At 34.3% G+C, this 24,672-nt stretch overlaps 1 protein-coding gene across 1 annotated transcript; it reads left to right on the top strand.

Moving 5' to 3' along the window:
- The first annotated feature begins 20,996 nt into the window (after nucleotides 1-20,996).
- LOC133338773 (isoleucine--tRNA ligase, mitochondrial) lies at nucleotides 20,997-24,648 on the top strand. The gene is made up of 13 exons (XM_061546878.1): nucleotides 20,997-21,158; nucleotides 21,219-21,338; nucleotides 21,409-21,568; nucleotides 21,633-21,840; nucleotides 21,905-22,215; nucleotides 22,273-22,445; nucleotides 22,496-22,738; nucleotides 22,885-23,051; nucleotides 23,105-23,407; nucleotides 23,469-23,585; nucleotides 23,649-23,871; nucleotides 23,931-24,165; nucleotides 24,224-24,648. Exons 1-13 carry the CDS (start codon nucleotides 20,997-20,999, stop codon nucleotides 24,646-24,648), a joined length of 2,847 nt encoding a protein of 948 aa, XP_061402862.1.
- The last annotated feature ends 24 nt before the right edge of the window (nucleotides 24,649-24,672 follow it).

Raw genomic sequence — 24,672 nt, 5'->3', positions numbered from 1 at the left:
CAAAATAAACTTTCAAAATTCCGCGATGACGAAGAGTTATAGCATTAACCGTAATCATACCTCTGAACTAATATTAATTGTCTATGCATATATCTGAATATCTTGAATAAATATGTTCATAAAAGTATGTATGATACTCAGATAAGTACAAATCCAATCATAAATGGCCAGGAAGTAAAATTTGGTCAAAATCAGAAATTTTCGACTCATAATTTGTTGTCCTATTATCAGTAATTATAATAGCCACCAGTTCAGTAATTCGGTTAACGTCTACTGCTTGTTGACATTATATTTTTATATTTTGTGATTTTGAAAAAATATATGTATATGTTTCAGCTTTTGAACGTTTTTTTAATTTTAATAATTTTGCTACCATTTGAGAAAACGAACATGAATTCAATAAAAGTATGCATCAGCAATAATTGGGAGACATCCAGAAGCGAAATGCGGATGATGGATTAAAAGTTATAATAATCTGAAATCTGTGGCGGGTTATCATCATAGCTGACCTGAAAACAAAATGTGTACATTACTTGAGAAATTAAGTTTAGTTGATCAAACGGATATTACTCAAACTATTTATTTCAGTTCAGAACATTATACAAGCATGAGTTAAGAAGAATATTAAGTCTAAGTTCGTTAAAAATATTACAATGTGAAAGGATCCCAGCCATATAATGTGAAATCAGATGAGAAGACATACATAAAGGTAGGTGGTAATGGGAATGAAGGATTTTATTGGTCTTTGGACGATTAATGCAAAACATGTGAATATTGTAGAAAATATGTTAGTGTGTAATCCTATTGAGACAAGTGAAAATCTAGCTTCAAATAACGTATACATTAACCAGCTGCTACGGTATTAGTACTGATACATTACACTTCGAAATATACATATGCAGTCGAACAGTAATTGGGGCTACTATAATACCTATATCAATCAATCCTATTAATAAATACTAGCATTTAAACTAAATGCAAATAGTTTTCTACGTGAACTATCCTATGTTAATCACTTTAGTAGGGGCAGCGAAGCGCCACGGGTCCAGCTAGTATGTTATAAAATACATCCAACATTTTTATACCCTTCACCACACTGTGGTACAGGGTATTATGTCTATGTTAATCACTTTAGTAGGGGCAGCGAAGCGCCACGGGTACAGCTAGTATGTTATAAAATACATCCAACATTTTTATACCCTTCACCACACTGTGGTACAGGGTATTATGTCTTTGTGCATATGTTTGTAACAGGCAAAAGGAAACGAGATAGACCCATAGTTCCTTTTGACAATATGCATAGAATCACTTTCTGAGTTCAGATTTATGCATGTCCGTCCGTCTGTCTGTCCATGTTAAATTGTAAACAAAGTACAGGTCGCATTTATAATCCGATTTGGATGAAATTTGGCACAAGTCACTTATTTGGCCCAAGGACGAACCCTATTGAAATAGGGAAAATCGGTTCAGATTTAGATATAGCTCCCATATATATTTTCGTCCGATTTAAGGTAAATGGGACACCAAAGTCCCTCTATATCTTTCGATTTGCATGAAATTTGGCACAGAGTACTGAATTAGGTCCAGAATGATGTGTGACAAGTTTCGAGAAAATCGGTTAGATTTATATAGCTCCCATATATAGTTTCGTCCGATTTAATAAAAGTGTTGCATAGGTACTGAATTTAGTCCAGAATTTTGTGTGTCAAGTTTCGTAAAAATCGGTTGGGATTTAGATATAGCTGATATGAAGTAATTGACGCACCAAGAAACCAATATATGGCTAATAGGAACTAAACGTACCGAAATTAGTATAACTTAACCTGTGATAAGTTTCGTTTAAGTCGTTTCATATTTGGGTATAGCTTCTATATATACTTTCGTCCGATTTTAAGTAAATTGTACATCAAGCTCCTCATGTTTTTCAGATTGACATCAAATTGTGCACAACGTACAAAATTGAGCCTAGAATAACGTAGTTACGTTTTCTAGAAGTACAGACAAAGCCCAACGGATGACCTATTGATATTTGTTTGAAGTCGATTTTCATACTTTTGTCCCAAACGAATGACATGTTTATGGATAGATCTAGTCCGATTCACATTTAGATAAATATCACATATTTTATTTCATCCAATTTCATGTTAATAATGCTATTTAATATACCCATAGTGGTGAAGAGTATCATATAGTCCGACTTTACTACTTTCCTTACTGGTTGAATTTGCTTTTATATTTTTATTTTTATGACGTAAAAAGTGTCCAATGTATAAACATGTACTCATTTCTGCTCGTCACTGTATATTCTGTCCTTACTACTTTATGTTTTTTTTTTCACATATTAACAATTTCTGATGCTATGTCTGTCTAACTGATGATGATGTTTGTGTTGGCAATTAATTGACATTATTTACAACTTTTTCAAAATCCAAAAAAAAAAAAAAACGATTTTAAGGATTGTAAAAGTCGCACAAAACAGACGGTTTATTAGTTGTAGCAAGACATACACATATGTTCATATATATCTTAATCCATACAAAGTAGGAAATTTTCATTTTGTTCACGTATCACACCTAAAATCTCATTTTATTGCTTCAATTACGGAAATTGATGAAATGTTGGATACATCACGTCCTAAATCTGAACATTCATAAACATTCATGAAATAGTTTTATGTTATAATCTTGATTACAACTATAAAAAAAGCTAATGTAATTGCTACAGGATATGCAGATAATCGAGCTAAAATGTACTATTTGATTAAATTTTATTTTCAAATAAAATCAGTGGAAATACGTTAAGTTCGACCGGTCCTAACTTTACATATCCTCATCCATATGTATATATATATATATACAGTGGTGGTCACAGAATTAAAACATTACACAATTCGATATACTGCACTTAAGAGACTTAGTGTGAAAATAGAAAATTATTGCGTGCAATTTTTCCATAAATTACTGCAATTTTGATAGATTTTGCAGATTTTTTTTCCGAAATCATTATCTGTAAATGATTTTATCGGTGCTTAGTTTCCATAATTTACCTAAATTAAAGAGTTTGTTTTAAAAATATGTTCAAAAAAATGCAGTAAAGTAAAAAATCACACAATGTTTTAATTATATGGCCACTTTAAAGTCGATGTATTTTCATAAAAACCGTTATTTATGGAAATATTGCATGCAATAATTTTCTATTTTCACACTAAATCTCTTAAGTGCAGTATATCGAAGTGTACTGAATAAAAAATTTTCACAAATACTTCAAACAAATCGAGGGCCGATCAAAAAATTTATACCACAGTAAATGTTTTAATTCGGTGACCACCAATGTATATATATATATATATGGAATATTGCCAATTTTTTAAACATAGCTGAAGCTGAGGTTCACCCCTTTATAACTCGGGAATTACTTAAGTATATGAAAAAAGTGAAGTTTTGGGTTAATTGATCTGTCGTTGCAAACTGTTCATTATATTGACGTCCAAACTTTATTTTGGTGGAAGCTGTATCTACTTTAATGTAAATGTGCAAAACAGGTTGAGGCGAACCAGTTTTAATACGCAAGCAGGAATTTCTAAAAGTCGATTATAATATTATTGTAGTCGCGAATCTGAGTAATTTAATATGTAGTATGCAAATTTCATTGGGTTCCTATCCAATTATTTTTAAATATTTGTTGTACAATTTGTCTACGTTAGAATTTGTTACTATCCTTAAGTACAGCTTTGTGCTTGAAGGATTGTCAAATTCTAACGAGTTTTTAGCGCCGCTTTGCAGCATATACGCTAGTTACATTGTAACTTGTTCAAAAATACTTCTTGTTCAAATATACTTCTGCAGGGAATTCAATCCAACATATTAGGTTCCTTGATTGCACAAAAAACTGTTTTCGGCTGGGTTCTTACGGGTCCAGTTCCTACGAGTATAGGTCATTCTAACAATATTACAACATTTCTGCAATATTCCCCTGAAGATAGGCTGAATCAGCCTCTCCTTCGTTTCTGGGAACTAGAGGAAGTTCCTAAGCGCAATTTATTGTCTCCTTCGGCCCAATTTTACGAGGATAATTATAAAAGAACCACACATAAGGACTCTAATGGTAGATATGTTGTATATCTTCCAATTAAACAAAATTTTTTGTTGCAAATAGGGTTTGTAGGATTCATGAAAATGTTGGTCAGAGTAATTGGTATAATGTTCGATCTGAAGACAATCCTGCTGAATTAAGCAGTCGAGGGCTTTCGCCTTCAGATATTTCTTCTTCACAAACTTGGTGACATGGGCCATAGTGGCTTCGTAAGGATAGTTCCACATGGGTTATTCAAGACTCGTCTGAACTCGATACAGATATTGAAAAACGCGCTGTAAAGTGTCATGTATCATTCTTTTCGCAGTATCAGGGTTATAGAGGATTTTTTTAACTTAGATAAAGCGTCACGCGTAAACTCATCCAACGACCTCTGAAATAAATATGGTTAGGTTACGACTTGCTATTATAGCGCAGAAGGTTCACTATGCGGAAGAATATGATTGTTTATTGAATGGTAGGTCGATATATTCCAAAAGCTCACTTTATCCTTGAATCCCTTCATAGACAATAAAGAAGTTATGCGACTCAATGGTCGTCTATCTCAATCGCAAACTATGTCTTATACCGAAAAACATCCTATTTTGTTACCTTACAATTGCAAATTGTCTACTCTTTTTGTACAACAGTTGCACAGTATTTCCATTCACGGTGGGATTCAGTTAGTTTTGCGCAAGTTACGCATGCAATATTGTCTACCTCGAGCAACTTCCTTAATTCGCAAAGTTGTAAGACAATGTAAACCATTACACGACCATTCGCCACTACAGGCATAGATTTCGCTGGTCCCTTTGATATAAGTCATTTACAGGTCGATGTTGTAGAATTACAAAGGGCTATGTGTGTGTATTTGCTTTTCTACAAAAGCAGTGCATCTGGAAGCCACCTCGGATTTATCAACGGCAATGTTTTTGGCCGCCTTTAATAGATTTATTTCTCGTCGTGGTTGCCCTAAGACTATATTTTCGGATAATGGTACCAATTTTGTTGGCGCATCCAGAGAGTTAGGGTGTGAGTTAAAAATAGTACTTCGTGAAAGTCAAGATAAGGTTTGTTTCCAATTTGGTTATCACGGACTTTCATGGAAATTTATTCCAGCTGGAGCTCCACATATGGGTGGTCTCTGGGAAGCTGCGGTAAAAAGCTTCAAGCTCCACTTTAGAAAAACGCAACTAGCATTAAATATACATTTGAAGAGTTATCTACGATACTTTCTCGAATTGAAGCGTGCTTAAATTCTAGGCCTCTTTGTCCAATGAATGGTCCCGAAAATATTGTATCGTTGACACAAGATCATTTTTCAATTGGGTCTCCTATCCTTGCTCCTCCAGAGCCAATAATTGATGAATCTCCCTTGCATATCATGAATCGGTATCGTAAAGTTAAAGCTCTTACTCAACAATTCTGCCTACCGTGGTAAGATGAGTATCTTAAAAGTCTGCATAAAAGATATAAATGGAAGTATCCCGAGCGCGATATGCAAAAGGACGATATTGTAGTAATGAGCAATTACCTCCTACAGCGAGGAAGTTAGGTCGTGTAATAAACGTTTATCCCGGTATCGACGGTCGCGTTCGTGATCTATAGGCGGCAGTCAATTGATTTCGCCAGGCTCAAAAGCGACAAAAGGAAGCCCGGCTCGAAAAGTTAGAACAAATCCTGCATTTTGTGTCGACGGTGGCATCCACTACACAAATGCAAGCGCTTCATCGCCATGTCGCTGGGAAAGAAGATGCGCAATAACTGCACAAATTGCCTTTCCACAGAACACAATCTGCGAGAGTGCAAAATAAATTCTAGGTGTAAAGAGTGTAAGCAGCGACACCATACTCTTCTGCACCCCTACCCATCACGGTCTGAATCCCAGCAACAACTCCAAGTCCGTCCGTTTAGATCAAATAGTCGGTCCGCTGTTTCACGTCCGATCGGTCCGCCTGTCACGTGCTGAATCCCAGCAACAACTCCAAGTCCATCCGTTTAGGTCAAATAGTCGGTCCGATCGGTCCGCCTGTACCCATTCACAATCCCACACTTATGCTCGCCATTCAGCCCATTGTGACACTAGAGCCCACTCTAGTTGCACAACTGGTCCTGGGTGAGCGACGCATTCCCATTCCTGCCCTATTGGACAATTGTGCTGGCCATAGTCGCATATGCCAATCGTTCGTTCGATCCCTGCGTCTGAGTCCCATAAATCTGGGACCAGATCAATATTGCCAAATTACTTTGAAGTCAATCTACGACCGGACCCAACGTCTTCTCTTGTCGGCGGCTGAAACCATAAAGGATCACTATGGTGGGATGATGTTAGCTGATCCACAATTTTTCCGATCCGGTCCTGTAATAATGGTACTCGGACCCGATGTATATCCTATAATAATGAAGGCCCAAACTTACTCGAGCCCGGGTTTCCCAAGGGCCCAACTCACCATATTTGGATGGGTAATTTCCGGCTCATGTCCAATATGAGCTTTTGACAACCGCTATACGGTGCACCCGACTTTCACTAACCGTTTTAATTGTTATTGGTCTCGATGGTAATCTTCTATTGCCTTCGCAGCTTTACGAGCGCCAATTATTTTGATTACTAAACTTGAATTGTTCTTTGAAAGAATGAATTAAATATATAGATTGAAATTAATAGTTATCATTTATATTGCATTAAATTTTAATTTAATTTGCCGCCGGCGGCAATGTTTCATTTCAAATTTCATTGGGTTCCTATCCAATTATTTTTAGATATTTGTTGTACAATTTGTCTACGTTAGAATTTGTTACTACCCTTAAGTACAGCTTTGTGCTTGAAGGATTGTCAAATTCTAACGAGTTTTTAGCGCCGTTTGCAGCATATACGCTAGTTACATTGTAACTTGTTCATTCGTTACTTGGATTAGGTCCACACACCACTACAACTAAGGTAAAATATTATTTCCAATAATATTATAAACATTCAATAAAAACCCAATGTCAATATTGACAAAATTTTAAAACCACAATTTGTTTTTATTATTTCTTCTTTTTATTTACGTTACTACGCAAACACACAGCTTCAGAGTAATACTAATCCGAAGGTGAAAATTTTGTGCGATCAAAATTCTAAAAAACCTATTTTCCGGGGCAAATTTTTAGATCTGTTAACTGAATGATATGTGTACCCGCGATTTTACGTTTCAGATGATATAAAATCTTCTTCGTGAAAATCCATCTACTAGAACGGCGGGAATTGATTTTCAAAATATCGTGGATTTAATTGCCTTTTCTGTGGATCAATTCCGCTTTAATAAATGAACTGATACGGATTTCGATCTTTTTCGAAAACAAAACTTTAAAAACTTCAGCCAAAAGAGAGATGTACCCAATTTATCTCAAAAATAGAGTGAGCTGGGCCATCCACGGTTTTTAATGGACCGCATTGAAATATATATAGATCGATGTAATTTTTTAGGGTGCACACCGAAATAGGATGCGCGTTAATGGCATATGGAGTTTTCGGAAATTATTCGCGTTTTACGAGTTTTTGGGTACTTCAATGCAACGTGTAGTAAATCTTAGCCGTCAAATGAAATTTCGCAAAATATACATGGATTAGAAGAAAAACTTCAGCACTTCATGGCAACCGCATGCGCATCAAATGATTTTGAGAATTACGCAATTTAAAATGTATATTTCATACCATTATTTTATTTTAAGATTTATTCCTACTTATAGAATCCGCATGGCGTATACTTATACACAAAAAATGATTATTTTTATATATGTAAATTTTTCGGCGAAATTCGGGTAAAATGGCAGAATATCCCCAACATTTTTTTTTAAATTTCATGTATAAAATTAAAAAAAACAAATATGATTTAATTTACAAACCGCTGCACAAACTTGTGTAATTTTTATATAGTTTAATTCATCATGGTGTTTAGATTATGTACATATTTTTAAATTAATTTTTAGGTTGATACATGTCATAAATATAATGAAAATATTGCCGTAATCTCCTATATTTTTATTATTTTTTTCATATTTTGCAAAGATGTTCCTTTTTTCGCGATTATTATAATATATTCATATTCTTATTTTACGGAGGCAGATATATATCAACGTTATATATATAAGATATATATCAATATAATAAACCGCGTAATTTTAAGATTTGTTTGTTATGCCCAACATTAAAACCTCGATAACTTGTGCGCGCATCAACCAAAAATTTGGTCGCAAACGGTTTCGGAGTCAGAACATTTTTCTCTATATGTGTACCAAAAATCATTGATGTACCACAAGAATAAAAAAATCTGATTTTTTGAAAATGGAATATTAAACCTGTAAAGAAAGTAGTAAAGTCGGACGGGCCCGACTATATGATACCCTTCACCACATTGGGTATATTCAACAGATGGGATCCTAGCAGACGTCGCATTTTTGAAGGACCATTAACATGAAATTAAACATGTCATTCTGCAACCTGTACTAAATTCTGGTCAGATATAGAGTTGCTTCTTACAATGTGACAAAATTATGTAAATAAATTTAAAGCGAAATATCGAAATCTAAATCGATATCATCGAAACTTGTCACATGTCGGCCACATTTTGAGTTCTTCATTTACTTATAAATCCAAATTTCTTGCAATTGGAAGGATATATAGTCACTTTGGTACACATCTAAATCAGAACCGATTTTCACGAAATTTATAACAAATCGATCTAGACTTAATTCAGAACGCAATGCCAAATTTCGTGCAAATTGAAAGATATATAGGGACTTTGGTGCACTATTTACCTTAAATCGGACGAAAATATATATGAGAGCTATTTCTAAATCTGAACCGATTTTCACGAAATTTAACACACAACTTTCTAGACTTAACTCAGTACGCTATCCCATATTTCGTACAAATCGAAAGATATATTGGGACTTTGGTGCACTATTTACCTAAAATCGGACGAAAATATATAGGGGAGCAATATCTAAATATTAATCGATTTTCACGAAATTTAACACACATCTTTCTAGACTTAATTCAGTACGCTATGCCAAGTTTCGTAGAAATCGGAGGATATATAGGGACTTTGGTGCACTAATTACCTAACATCGGACGAAAATATATATGGGAGCTATATATAAATCTGAACCGATTTTCCCGAAATTTAACATACATCGTTCTAGGCTTAATTCAGAATGCTGTGCTAAATTTCGTAGAAATCGAAGGATATAAAGGGACTTTGGTGCACTATTTACCTAAAATCGGACGAAAGTATATAAAGTATTTAATATACATCGTTCTAGGCTTAATTCAGAATGCTGTGCCAGATTTCGTAGAAATCGAAGTATATATAGGTACTTTGGTGCACTATTAACCTAAAATCGGACGATAATATATATGGGAGCTATATCTAAATCTGAACCGATTTTTCCTAATTTCAATAGAGTTCGTCCTTGGGCCAAATAAGTGAACTGTACCAAATTTCATTCAAATCGAATCACAAATACGACCTGTACTTTATTAACAAAAATACATGGACGGACAGACGGACATGCATAAATTGACTTAAAAAGTGATTCTATGCATATTCTCAAAAGGAACCATGTGTCTATCTCGCTTCCTTTTGCCTGTTACAAACATATGTACCCTGTACCACAGTGGGGTGAAGGGTATACAAATTGGCAATATTGCCCATGTATATACTGAATTGACAGTTACATGAAATGAAGTTTGTAACCCAAGATTAATAAGGGGGCTTAAACTTGCTGATATAATGGAATATGTTGTCCAATGTTTTCAACCCCAACCCCAATGGGAACTATATTATACAGCTGCGTATTTCGTTATATAGGGGATATGAAAAAGTTGACCTATGCCGACAATGTTTTTCCAAAACGTTTTAAAACCCGCAATATACAAGAAAATTTGACTTTATCATCGCAAGAAAGAATTAGCCGATTTCACATTGGCACATTGCAATTTCCGTATGCTGTACTTAATGATTTTTGTGTTAAACAAGTCCGCGAGTAGTATAGATGGTTCGGGGCCAACCATACACAACTGCCATTGGTCCTCAATTTTTCTGCGAAACTAATTTGCGTATCGGTGAAAAAAATCCACGGGATAAACACCTTCTGGACACCACTAAACAATATATCAGAATTGGAAAATCTTGTGAACATTTTTGTATAACTCCCATATTCCAGAATATTTTTAAACAAATTTAAAGGTTAACTACTTCTCTTAAATTTGCTAGCAACAGCTTTCCTTTAAAAAAAATGCCATGGAATGGCCTACCATGTATTTTTGAATTAAGCCTTGATTGATATACGCCGGTTCAGATTTAGACATAGCTCCCTTATATTGGTCCGATTGAGACAAAATTTTCCACAGAGCACTGAAATAGGTCTAGATTGATATATGCCAAGTTTTGTTTAAATCGGTACAATATTGGTCCAATTAAGACAAAATTTTGCATAGCGTATTGAAATTACTACAAGTTGGTAGCCATGAAGTTTTGTTGAAATAGGTTCAGATTTTAATATAGGCCACGTATATACTTTAGTCCAATTTTATGTAAATGGCACATCATAGATCCTGTTCTATTTGCACGATATTTTTTGTTAAAATCGGTTCAGATGTAGATATAGCTCACACGTATATTTTTGTCCGATTTTATGTAAATGGAGGAGCCTATGTCTGTTCGCTTTACAGTAAATATAGCATAGCTTGTTCGATTGAAGTCGTTTCAAGTTTAGATCTAGGTGCCAAATATATTTTCATCCGATTTCTTTAAATGGTGTACCAAATATCCGATTAGGACGAATTACAGCATAACGTACCAAATGGAACCAACAATAATGTGTATTGGATTTTGTGTCGAGATAAATGTTGTATAGCGCCTTAGCTACAGAATTCGGCTACTCAATACGTCCATTTATACAGAGCACCATACATATTTTGCTCTATTACATAAAAATAATTGACAATTTTTCATAAATTTCAGAATGGTATGTGTATGGGTTGTTTTAATTTTGTTCAAATATCGATGATCACTTTAGGATTTGGTTGAATTGACCATCGGAAATATATTTATGGTACAGCTCTTCATCTAAACAGCAGTTCTAAGCATTTGGTCAGATTCTCTTCACCGTGTGAAATATGTGATGTTCTGCATATAATAATGACCTCTAGAGTGACTAGAAAATCTGACAAAAAAAGTTTTGGGTTCACCCCGTAAATTTCATCTCAACATCACCGGAAATTATAGGCGTCGTCCTTGGCATTAACTTTATATACGCCCCAGAATACAAATTTTGCCATTTTACACGCTTCATCAAAAAATGTAAAATTGCGGGTCATCATTATGGCCTCTACATATATTAGGCTTTATTGTAAACCATTATGTACACCAAATACAAATTTCAGCAATCTTTAATGCGGATTTTTCTTAAAATGTGAAAACCCCGAGACGTGGACAGATATTGAGAACGCATGGTAGAGTATAACATCCTCAAACTATGCTATTTGGATTGCAAGGTTATTTAAGTCTATACCAAAAGGGAGACCAATATTGATTACATAGTGTAGGAATTAGCGTCTATTTGGGGTTATCATTATATGAGGGCCATGCCTAATTAATGTCCTATATACGTCAATTTCGAACCCAAATTTTAGTTTTGTATCTCAATTCTTTCCTTCAGGAGGTGTTATTATAAGGGGGACATGCCTAAATGTCTGCCGATATATTTCATTATATGGCGGATATCCGAAAAAATAGTCCTGTATTTATAATTTTTTGTGGAGAGATTTGGTACCCATTAAGAACTCAAAATACTAAATTACAGCCAATTAGGTGGAAAAATACAATAAAAACACCCAAAATACTGACAATTAGGAGGTACCATTATATGGGGGCTACCAGAAAAAGTGGACCTATATTTATAATTTTTTATGGAGAGATTCAGAACGCAATAAGAACCCAATGTACCAAATTTCAGCGTATTCCGTTGGAAAACGCGCTGAAGAAATTTGGGGGGTACCCTTATATGGGAGCTATGCCTAAACGTACCTAAACAAAAGACGAATCTAGGCAAAATTTTGGCAATCTATCTCAAGTCGTTTAGAGGCTAGAGTGATTAGAGACGGACAGAAAAAGGGGGTTCTATAGGGACTACCCCAAAAAGGGGGCGTATATTAATAATTGTTGGTTGAGAGGTTTGTTATCATATACGACCTCAAAAATCCAAATTACAGCGAATTCGATTGAAAAACGCTCTCAAGAACCCCAAAATACCGAAAATTGTGGGTACCTTTATATGGGGGCTCTCCGAAAAAGTGGACCTATATTCATAATTTTAAGGGGAGACTTTTGGTACCTATTAAGAACTCAAAATGCTAAATTACAGTCAATTCGGTGGGAAAATATGATCAAACCCCCCGTTATATGGAGGCTACCAGAAAAAGTGGACCTATATTTATATTTTTTGTGGAGAAATTTGGAACCCAATAAGAACCCATTGTAACAAACTTCAACGAATTCGGTTGAAAAACGTGCTGAAAAACCCCAAAATACCAAAAATTGGGGGTACCCTTATATGGCAGCTATGCCTAAACGTGGACCGATATATCCCATCTTCGAGCTTGGCCTGCCTGCAGACAAAAGACAACCCTATGCAAAATTTCAGCACCCTATCTCAATTCCTTCAGAAGATAGCGTGATTACATCAGACAGACGGACATGGCTAGATCGTCATAGAATTTTACCCTGATCAAGAATATATATAATTTACTAGCGGGCCCGGCAAACGTTGTCTTGCATAGCATTATTGTTGATGTATAATTCACAAAAATAATTTAAGATAGCCCAATATTAAGCTACACTCCACGATTTAAGATAGTGCTCTGAAATTTGCACATACATTGCTACTACTCCTACGGTATTTGGTATTGAAAATGTTCAATATTAGTTCACTATTTAAGATATCCCCACCTTCTATATATCCCGGCACCTTCTATATGAGAAGTTGTAACGATTTTTTCAACAGAATTGGTTGTAATTGAGCAGAAAGTGTCCGTACCAAATATTATCAATATTGGCATATGTTTCGGGTTACTGCATATATAATGGTAGCCCTAAACATTCGGTATTTTGAAGATCTTGGATACGGTTTTCAACAGCATTGCTTTTAATTTAATATAAGGGATAGATCTTGAGCAGAAAATCTCTCTACTTAAAATTATCAATATTGGCCCACGTATATTTGGTATTTGCCTGTAATTTTATATTTTGGATGATCATCGAGTAGAAAATGTTTCTAACAAAACTTCCGAAATGCCTCCATATAATGGCACTCCACATTATACGATCCTTTGGGGATTTGGACACATTTTTTAACCTAATCAGCTGTAATTGATTGTTTTATTTGATAGCATGAATCCTACTAAAATTTTCAATATAAGTTCACTCTTCTGTATTTTGGGGGTTTTAGTCACGTGTTAGAACAAAATTGGCTGTCTACTTACAAAAAATTATGCATATTGATCCAAGTTTCCGGGTAGCACCCATATAATGGTATCCCCCACATTTTCTCATGTGGTGTTAAATCTTCATACCAACAATTAATTAAACCCCATTCCCATTGTATGTCTAAATATAATCAAATATGTAATTTCTGGATATTGGGGATGAAAACGTATCTACTTAAGACCACGTTTTGATATAGCATATAAATACAGGTCCCGCCCCATTTTCTGTTCTATAAAGACATTGACCGAATTTTCTCATAGAGTCGGCTATAATTAGGGATAACGGATTCCTGTGAATAAAAAACAACATCCCAGAAATTGTGGACTATAGATTAACGTTTTAGAAATACGTCAGAATTATTTCCTGTTCAATTTTCGGTATGTTGAAGTTCTTATTCCCGTTTTCCAACCTGAGTGTGATATGATATACTTGTCAATTATTTGTTGTATTCTCCTAAAAAAGTTTTAATACAATGTCAATCCAATTGAAAGAAATTTTTCAATAACTGACAAATGTAGGCTTAAGGGAACCCCCCCTCCCCCCCATTCTCGATTTGAATTTTTTAAGATTTTCAATGGGCTGGTAAATCAATACCAATGCTTGTTAAGGTTTGTAACTTTGCACATATATAATTGAAGATTTAAAAAAGAAGAAAAATAATTTACAAAAAATTTTTGTTATTGTTTTGTTGTTGTTTTTTGTAATTAAAGAAAAGTCCTTATTTTTGATGGCGGGCATGATAACTCCTCACTGGAACATCGGAATCCGAAAATTCCAACGGTGTTAGAAAGAGTACATGTCTGGCTCTCGTATGAACTAGGATTATTGACTTCGCTCTAAAATTAACAAAATGGTGGACCCTTGAAAAAATATTTTTGGAAAATCGCCGATTTTTGACCAAAAACCAAATTAAAAAATAAGGAAGATCTTCACCGATTGGCTTTATCCTATTTCATACGAGAGCTATACACTCCCAGAGAAACGATGCAAAATTTGGAACCGATTGGATTATTAGTTTTTGAGTTATCGTGCCCGCCATTCGCAAAAAATGTTTAGAGAAAAACGCGTTTAAAGTTTGAGAAACCCTTTAGCCGTCACTTGATGCTGACACACTAAATCGGATATATCTTCAACAGTTCTTGAGATTTTCACTTGAAATTTTGTAGAGACATTCTTTAATTAGTGTAGATTCGAATTATATCAACAAAAATTTTGACCCCGAGAATGGGGGGGTCCCCTTAAAGGAATGATACGCTACCGATTTTCGCCAAAAATATCTTCAAATAACAACTACGACGTGCTGCAATTTAAAAAGCTCGATACTACATTCGTAAAAATGCAAATATGTTGCAAAATACTTTTTGCAAATTTTTCGCGGTTTTTGACTTTTTTCACCTTTTAAACCTTCCCTGGAGCTCCACGAACATTTCAACATTCAACATTGCCGGCCCGGAAAACGTTGTCTTGCATAGCAATATTGTTGATGTATAATTCACATAACTATAGCCCAATATTAAGTTATCTGTAAGATAGTGTTCTGAAATTTGCACATACATTGAAACTGCGCAGAAAGTGTCCGTATCAAATTATCAATATTGACCCATGTTTCGGTGTACCGCCCGTATAATGGTAGGCCTAAACATTCGGTATTTTGAAGATTTTGGGCACGGTTTTCAACAGAATTGCTTTTAGTTAAATATGAAGGATACTTATTGAACTGAAAATCTCACTTCATAAAATTATCAATATTGGCCGAAGTATCCAGGTAACCCCTTAATATTCGGTATTTGGCTGTAATTTTACATTTTGGATGATCATTGATTAGAAAATGTTCCTAACAAAATTTACCCAAACTTCCGAAAAGCCTCCATATAATGGAACTCCACATTATAGAATGCTTTGGGTATTTGGGCACGTTTTTCAACTTAATAAGATGTAATTAGTTGTTTTATTTTGTGATTCCACAATCTCCTTACAAAGAACTATCAATATTGGTCCAAGTTTGCGGGTTGCACCCATATGGTATCCCCCATAATTTCTCATGGTGTGTAAAATTAATATGTCTCCATTCCCACTGTTGTAGTTAAAAAAGTTCATTCCGGAATAGGGGGGGCGTGGATTGTTGGAGACACATTTTTTCGACAAAGTATCTACTTAGGTTTTTGATATAGCATCTATATAGCATAATACCCCATATATTATAAAGTATTACAAAGACATTGACCGAATTTCCTAATAGAGTTGGCTATAATTAGGCATAACGAATTACTGTGAATAAAAAACCTCATTCCAGGAATTTTGCACTACAGCTTAACGGAGGTTTTCGTAAAACTTTCAAGTCGCTACATCATCGCTAATTTTTATAAAATTGCTGTTTTTTTGTTCTCTTTTCAGCTGAGCTTAATGATAGATTTTTGCAAAGAAGATATCTCGTATATTACACTGTGATAAACATTTTCGGAGTCGCATGTATGCGAGGTGTTTATAAGTTCAAAGATATTGAAAAACGATTAGGCCACCTGATTTGATATTTCCCGTGGAATATCAACATTTCAGGTACTTTAAGGAACAACATTTTCCTATTATTATTATTTTCAAACAAATTAATCAGGGGCATAGATCTTAGAATCAGAATACCCTGAATGGACACGAACTCGATTCAGAATCTCTTCTGATTTTCCATCCTTGAATTAGTCCCAAAATGTACTTGCATTATATGGACAACCTAAGTCAGGTCGTCTTCTCCTCGGCATCTCAAGTTTATTAATTAATGACAAAACAACGCGTTTACTGAACAATTGTGTACCTTTCACAGATTCACTATCTCAAAGGATCACAAAAGTAAAGAAAGTTCTCGCGCACGTATCGGTAATCGAAACTTAATCCTTTCTGAAACTTAATTTGTGACAAAAATTAAAATTTATCAAACTTAAAAAAAACTCTGACAATAAAAGCAAATTGATTTATTTAGAAAACATTTGTATGGGAAATAAAAAAGTCAGCTTTTTAGAGACTTCGCTCTAAAATTAACAAAATGGTGGACCTTTGAAAAAATATTTTTGGAAAATCGCCGATTTTTGACCAAAAACCAAATTAAAAAATAAGGAAGATCTTCACCGATTGCATCGTTTCCTTTCAGAAACTTAATTTGTGACAAAAATTAAAATTTATCAAACTTAAAAAAAACTCTGACAATAAAAGCAAATTGATTTATTTAGAAAACATTTGTATGGGAAATATAAAAGTCAGCTTTTTAGAGATTTCCCGGCATTTATTCGATCTGTTCTCACCTTTTAAACCTTCCCTGAAGCTCCACGAACATTTCAAGACTAAGATAAGAAAAATCCGTTCAGCCGTTCTCGAGTTTTAGCGAGACTAACGAACAGCAATTCATTTTTATATATATAGATAGATAGGATCGAACATGACAATTTATAATATTTTTTGAATAGAATAATGCCCATTTAATCTATTTTAGGATTTTAACTCAATGAATATTTCGATGAGTTACAACCGGAATGACAAAATTAATATACCCTCCATACTATGGTGGAGGGTATAAAAAAGCAACTATGAGTTGGTGGCTTCTTCTGCCAAATATAAAATAAATATATCCAACATGTGGTTGTGTTTATTTTGACATTTTTTCAACACATAACTAAAACGCGAAAAATTTATGAAAGGTTATGATTTCATTCCAAAATCCAGTAGGGAATGTCATGGAATATTTGCTTCGTCCATAACAAAGTAATTACCTTCAGACGGACGCGTTAAAAAATGAGTTTCATTTCAATTAAATTAGAATATATTACAATTTATTTGGCACAGTATTCAAAACAAACAATACACACACATACACAAAATATGCATTTTGATTTGATGGAACAATCCACCTTGAGAAAAAATTGTAATCAGTAGGAAGCTGTGCCTTGTCTTGTAATAATTATGTGTACCATGTTTTTCCAAATTCAACTCTTTATTTTTTTTTTGCTTTTTCAAATTTGGCCTTTTATGTGGCAGAAACCCAAGAAAAATTTTCCCTCCTTTTCATCTTATCACCAAAATTGTTCGACATTGATTTGTGTCTGCTTTATTATCCATCCAAACCTATTACGCTCACACAGTTTTGTATTCTTGTACACGTTACGATGGTCACGCCAAGATCCATTTAGCGCAGCTGATGTCTTGATTAACTGTCAAAGTGGGTAATTTCTACATGAATTCGATGTGCAGTGTTGCCAACCATGTTAAATATTATATGGAAAAAATTGACAGATGGTCCATTTAGCGCATCTGAAGTCTCGATTAACTGTCAAAGTGGTTAATTTTACTTGAATTCGATGTGCAAATTTGCCAAGCATGTGAAATATTATGTGGAAGAATTTGACAGATGGTGAGACGAAATCCAGAAATACACCCTAATTATTTACACATAAATTTATTCATGATCTAAATGCCGATCAGCTGATGTTTGTTAGTATACAAATTACTAATTTGTTTGCAATTTGAAAATAATGAAAAAAAGAATTACAAGAATTAAAATGTTTTTACGATGCTGTGATCGTTTGGAAAATAAAAACAAACACATAAAAACGAAAAATTCTATAAATAATTTTTATTTTCCTTTGATCTTTCATTTTTGTATTTGGCAACCGTTAAATTAAAAAACAAACAACATATGAAAACAGTTGCAAATTTTGGTATATTGTGAGAGAGTTGTATTTTTTCGTACAAAAACGATAGTATTGCTTTTCATTACTATCATGATTTCGATCATAATTAAAAAAACCACGCCGCACGATGATTTTACACAAAGCAGAACTTTGGTTATAACGTTCACCTTGTGATATGTCGATTAGCAAAACCCTACTAACTCAACGTAAAACAGCTGTGGTTCATGATTACTCTGGGTAATCGACCAACCCTAGTTGTCGGTATACGACAAAAAGAGCCAAAAAAAAAAAAAATAAAAAAAAACCCTGCCGCACGATGATTTAAATTTGGACAGTTCCCATACTGCAAGAATCTACAACTTCTTCTTAATGGTACGTTCTGATTAATAGTACGTTTACATTTATCCGGATTTCGTTAACCCAGTGTCAATTCCTTTGCATATATGTCAAATAAACCCTCATAAAGTAGGTTAACCCGGTAAAAAGTTCTAATGTATATGCCGTTTAAGAAAATAAACCCTTATTCAGCCTTTAATCATGATTACATGTTATATGTAAATCCGTTTTTAACCATGCTTTTAACCAATGCCTTCTAAATCGACTCGATTTGAAAATCGAGATATGAAATTCTAACTGTTTAGACATGGTATAATAATAAAAGGTAACAGCAAGTGTTGTTGTACAAAAAACGATACAACAACCACATGGAAATTTGTTGTTGTAAGTTCTACTAGTGTCAACTCATTTGACAGAAAAATGTAAACAAACAAACAAATTATCATCAAATTATTTTTATTTTGGAAATAGAATATTTTCGAATCCTCAAAATAAAAATTGAAAAACATGAATGAAAATCTATCAAATTTATATTTCTATCGCTTCCACATCTTTCCTTTAATTGAGCTATTGCCATATATATGTGTAACACATATGACAATGCTGGGAATAGCGAGTTATTCCTTCAAGAATGATTTGCTTCCTCAAACTTTCCCAGCAGGCAGATTGAGTAAATTGAATACGGGAGCACATTAATAAAGAACAATTTCAAATTGTATGCGTTCCCAATTTTCCTGTTGGGTGATTTTTAAAAACATAATTTGTCAAATTTATATTGACACTAGTATTACGTTGGAATCAAATCAGCTGGGATTTGCTGTTACCTTTTATAATTGTACCATGCTGTTTAGACTAGCAAATTAAATGAAGTGGATTTGTCAGCTGTTATTTGTAACGCATATATTAACATTTCACTGATTTCCTGATTTTTTCATTATTACTTTTATAATTTTGCATAACAACATTTATTATGCTTAATTATGAATATTACGAAGAAGAAATAATGTTTCAGTATCTTACATATTTTTTAAGCAGTTATTTTTTACTATTAACTAATTTTAAAGCATACTTTAAGGAGAAATTATTACTTTTGGGACAAAAACATGGTTGTATTTGATATTATCTCGATTTAGCCATGATGCAATAATAAGGTGATGTATCACAACAACAACCTTTGTTTTTGGCTCGATTATCTGTCAAATTTTTCCATATAATATTTCAAATGGTTGGCAACACTACACAACGAACTCAAGTAGAAATTACCCTATTTGACAGTTAATCAAGACATCAGCTGCGCTAAATGGACTACCTATTCATTGTGCCATGGATTTAGCATAGCATTTTGGCCAAATCGAGATATTGGGCGGATTTAATTCTATATGGTAAATCGAGGTAAATTCAGTTCGATTTAACAATTTAATCGAGATAATGCACTTTATCACGATAAAAGCTATAGCCTAAAAGCGCCTTTATACACACACATTCACAGATTGAGTAATTGTTTGACAGAACAGGCGCAGAAATTGTAATCAGCAGTAACAACTAACCTACCTTATTGTACCATGCAATATCTAAATCATATTCCCAATTCGATTTGAAAAGAAATCCTGACATTCCATTCATTGTTCGCCTTTTTTGGTAAAATGTAAAAATATGTCAAATGAACAGAACAAATTGTTGCTAGAGATGTATTTTCTCTTTGATGATTGTACCATGGTGCATGCTATCATTTTGGAATGTTGACAACAATCATGAATATTGTGGTGGTTGCCTTATAAATTACGGACATAAACGGCCACACTATCAAAAAAGCAGACATTGGGCCAAACCGTCATCCAAAGATAATATTGTGTACACCGCTTCGTGAGAAAATTGGTCTGTTCCCGTACTGCACGAATCTACTCGATTTTACTATTTTTTTTCGATATCATAAAGGAAAAAAGTGTTATCGGAGTAAAAAATAGTAGATTCTTGCAGTACGGGAACAGACCAAATATGTTCGATAGATATTTTATGGTAACATTTACTGGTAGCATGGCCTATAAATAAGGTCACCAAGGGAGACCAGCTGATAATGGATACTTCTCAAGTTTGCTGTCAAAATGCATTATTGTGAATTGACTTTCATTATGAAAATGTAAACAAAGTCGAAATATTTGACATTAGACTTGAGAAAAAACAGCTGTTTTCCTATTTCGATTGCTATCTTGGTGACATTATTAATAGATCTTGACTGTAGTTGAATGTTATTTTAAATAATCGATGATTTTTCGATTATTTTTTTAATTTCTGAACAAATATCGAATCGAAAAGTTATTTGTTTTATTTTCTACTTGCTAAATTACATAAAATCGCTGTTCAAATTAGCTAAATATAACATAAAATAATGTTAAGATTCTTTCGTACTTCTAGTAGTCGGCTCTATTCCATTAAACATGCCCCAAAAGATACTGTCAGGTACACAAACACTGTAAATTTGCCAAAAACTCGGTTTCCGTCTCGATTGTCGGCAAACAAAAGAGCGGAACTGGAAAGGACTCTAGTCGAGGTATTCAATCAAATTTGGCTGTGTCATTAATGAAATATTCATTTTATTATTTTTTTTCAGACAACATTTGCAAAGGCATATAATTACCAACTCGAACATAACAAGGAACCCCAATATATATTGCATGATGGTCCACCATATGCAAATGGTGATTTGCATATGGGCCATGCCGTTAATAAAGTACCTACATTTATATTTAATTTTAATGGAAACATTCGACTGCATGTGTTAAATTACCTAATTGTTCCAGATCCTTAAGGACATTACCATTCGGTACCAAATGATGAAAGGACACAAAGTTGATTATAGACCGGGCTGGGATTGTCATGGATTGCCAATTGAATTAAAAGCATTGGCATCGACCGGCAAAAAGACGGGAATAGATGACCCCATTGTGGTGCGACAAAAATGTAAGCTAGTATTGTGACGTGTGATTAAGAGATTTTAATTTTGCAAATTAAATTACACTTCAAGCGCGAGAATTTGCCGTAGATGCTATAGGAAGACAAAAGGAGGAGTTTCGTTCATGGGGCATATTATCGAATTGGCAAGATAGTAACGGATTATATTGTACTTTTAATCCGGATTTCATATGTAATCAGCTGCAGCTATTTCTTGATTTATATGAAAAAGGTTTAGTGTATCGTGATTTGAAACCGGTCTATTGGTCACCCTCTTCCAAGTATGTTATATTCATCGAAAACGTATATTGAGCGCGCGTTGAACTTATTCATTTCAATTATTAGAACAGCGTTGGCTGAGGCAGAATTGGAATACGACAATAACTTCGTTAGTCCATCGGTATATGTGCGTTTTCCTTTGGAGAATTTGCCACCCACGCTTCAGATTGACAACTCTCAAAAGTTATATGCATTGATTTGGACCACTACACCCTGGACCTTGCCCAGCAATCAAGCCATATGTTTTAATTCGAATTTAAAATATTCCTTGTTGCAGCTGAAATCGGAGAAGAACTTGTATATAATCGCGTCAAATTTGGTGGACGATTTTGTAAAAACATCAAAAATTGAGTGTGAAGTAAAAGGAAATATTGATGGTGAGAAATAAGTCTCAACGGTAATGAAATAATTAATACAAGGTATGTGTATTCTAGGTATCGACTTGATGGATTGTACATATAAACATCCACTTTATCCCGATCAACCTCCTTTGCCATTTTTCAATGCTACTCATGTTCAGGACACTAAGGGCACGGGCTTGGTACATACAGCCCCAGCACATGGGCCGGATGATTTCCTAATTTGTTTAGAGAAAAAAGTTGCTGTCGTAAGTGGATTCTGAATACGTTATCAAAAAAGCTATTGATGTTTTCTTAGAAATCCTTAGTCGACGAAGAAGGGCTCTACAATAAAAATGCTCCAGGTTTTTTACAAGGCAAAAGTGTGTTGAAAGAAGGCAACGACATTGTTTTGAACCATTTGAAAGATGAAATTGTCTACGAGGATAAATTGACACACAGTTACCCCTTGGATTGGCGAACCAAGGAGCCCATCATATTAAGAGCCAGTGAACAATGGTTTATAAACACATCTCTGTTAAAGGATAAAGCCGTTCGAGAGGTAAATATATGCAGACCATTCTGAGCTCTACTAATAATCTTTAAGACGAGCTATTATCATTGAGTCTTTGGACCAAATGCATTGATTTGCATTGTTGTCGCGAAGAGATAAAATAATCCGAACTGTTCTCATTTTTATTTTTAAAGATTGAAAATGTTAAAATTTATCCACGAGTTAACGCCGAGACCAGCAAAGCAACGTTAACAAAACAAGTTATGAAACGTCCCTACTGGTGTATATCCCGCCAAAGAGCATGGGGTGTCCCTATACCTGTGTTCTATGACAAAAATACAGGGAACGTGATATGCAATAGGTAAACAAATATTTTATTTCTCCTATTAAAAGATTAATTATGTTGTTCTTCAGAGACATATTAACGCATATTTGTAATATGGTATCTAAAGAAGGTACTATTGATTTCTGGTGGTCCAAATCTGTTCCTGAACTACTGCCCAAATCGTTGCTAAAATATTTCAATGTGACTATTGACGATGTAGCAAAAGGTTTAGATATTTTTGATATATGGTTTGACTCGGGCAGTACTTGGTCACAAGTATTGAAAGACCAACATATTGCAGATTTATATCTAGAAGGTTATGACCAATTTACTGGCTGGTTCCAATCATCATTGCTGACTAGTGTAGCTGCAAGAGACTGTGCTCCGTACAAGTAGGTGAATCAGTTTAGCTTTAGAATTAACAGTATGTGTATTAATTCGTCTATTACATAGATCTATTTTCGTTCATGGTTTTACGGTAGATGATAAAGGCCATAAAATGTCCAAGTCATTGGGCAATGTTATTTCACCCAAAGATATAACGAAGAAGTATGGCGTTGATGCATTAAGGTAAGGAAAATATATTTTTCTCTCTAACACAACGTAACGTTGTTGTTATTGCACAATTCTCAGGTGGTGGGTGGCTTCCCATGGTACACAGCATATGGCTATAACAGTAAGTGATAAGCTGCTACAACAAGCGGCGGATCATTTATCCAAAATCCGTTTGACATTGCGTTATCTTAATGGTGTCATTGATTCTCGGATTGATCAGAACACCCCCATTGGTGATGTTAAAGCACTTAAGTATTTGAATCGATACTTATTGAGTAAATTAGTTGATTTCGATAAAGAGGTAAACTATACGTTTGAACTAACAAAGCCTATTTGACCAATGCATCTTCCCCTATGTAGATTAATAATTTATACGAATCCCATGAATACAACAGGGCTGTGGTACTTATTCAAAACTTTGTTGCAAACCAAATATCTGCTATTTACGTACATTTGATTAAAGATCGCTTATATTGTGGATCTCAAGAGGAAATACAAAGTGTGAGCTTTACGTTGGAGAAGTGTTACTTTATTTTAAATAAGGCCTTGTGGCCAATAGCTCCATTTTTGGTTGAAGAAAGTTGGAGTTATTATGGTAAGCAGCAACAGTGACCTATGATTGTTCCAAATTAATAGCAATTAACTCTATTTAGATGCCAATTCACATTTTCATCAACAATCGGTTGTGTGTGAGGATGAGTGGAAGAACAACTTTTTAGAAGATGTTGTGGAAACTGCACTTGAAGTCAAGCGGCTATTAAATCAAAAGGCTGATTCGTCGAAGCCTTCATGGTTTTTGGAAGTAACTATCAAATGTGGCAATGACCACATATTTAACGTTTTGCAAAATCTACATCTCAGTGTTGGTGACGGAAATGACTCTAATACCGAACTATGCGAATTGTTGCAAGTACAATCAGTGAAGGTATTGAAGTCGGACAATTTATGTAAGGATTTTGATATTGACATATATGAAACGGAACATTCGTCGTTATGCCCACGCTGTCGACGTTATGCGGTGGCATCAGAAAATGACATTTGTCAACGGTGTAGTAAGGTGCTGAAAAATCAAAAATAAAATGTTCTCTTATCATTAAAAATA

Source organism: Musca vetustissima, unplaced genomic scaffold, assembly GCF_032173495.1.
Source record: "Musca vetustissima isolate MV318-11 ecotype Yass unplaced genomic scaffold, APGP_CSIRO_Mvet_v1 utg14384, whole genome shotgun sequence".
Taxonomy (NCBI): domain Eukaryota; kingdom Metazoa; phylum Arthropoda; class Insecta; order Diptera; family Muscidae; genus Musca; species Musca vetustissima.
This window is presented reverse-complemented; position numbering and strand designations above follow the sequence as displayed.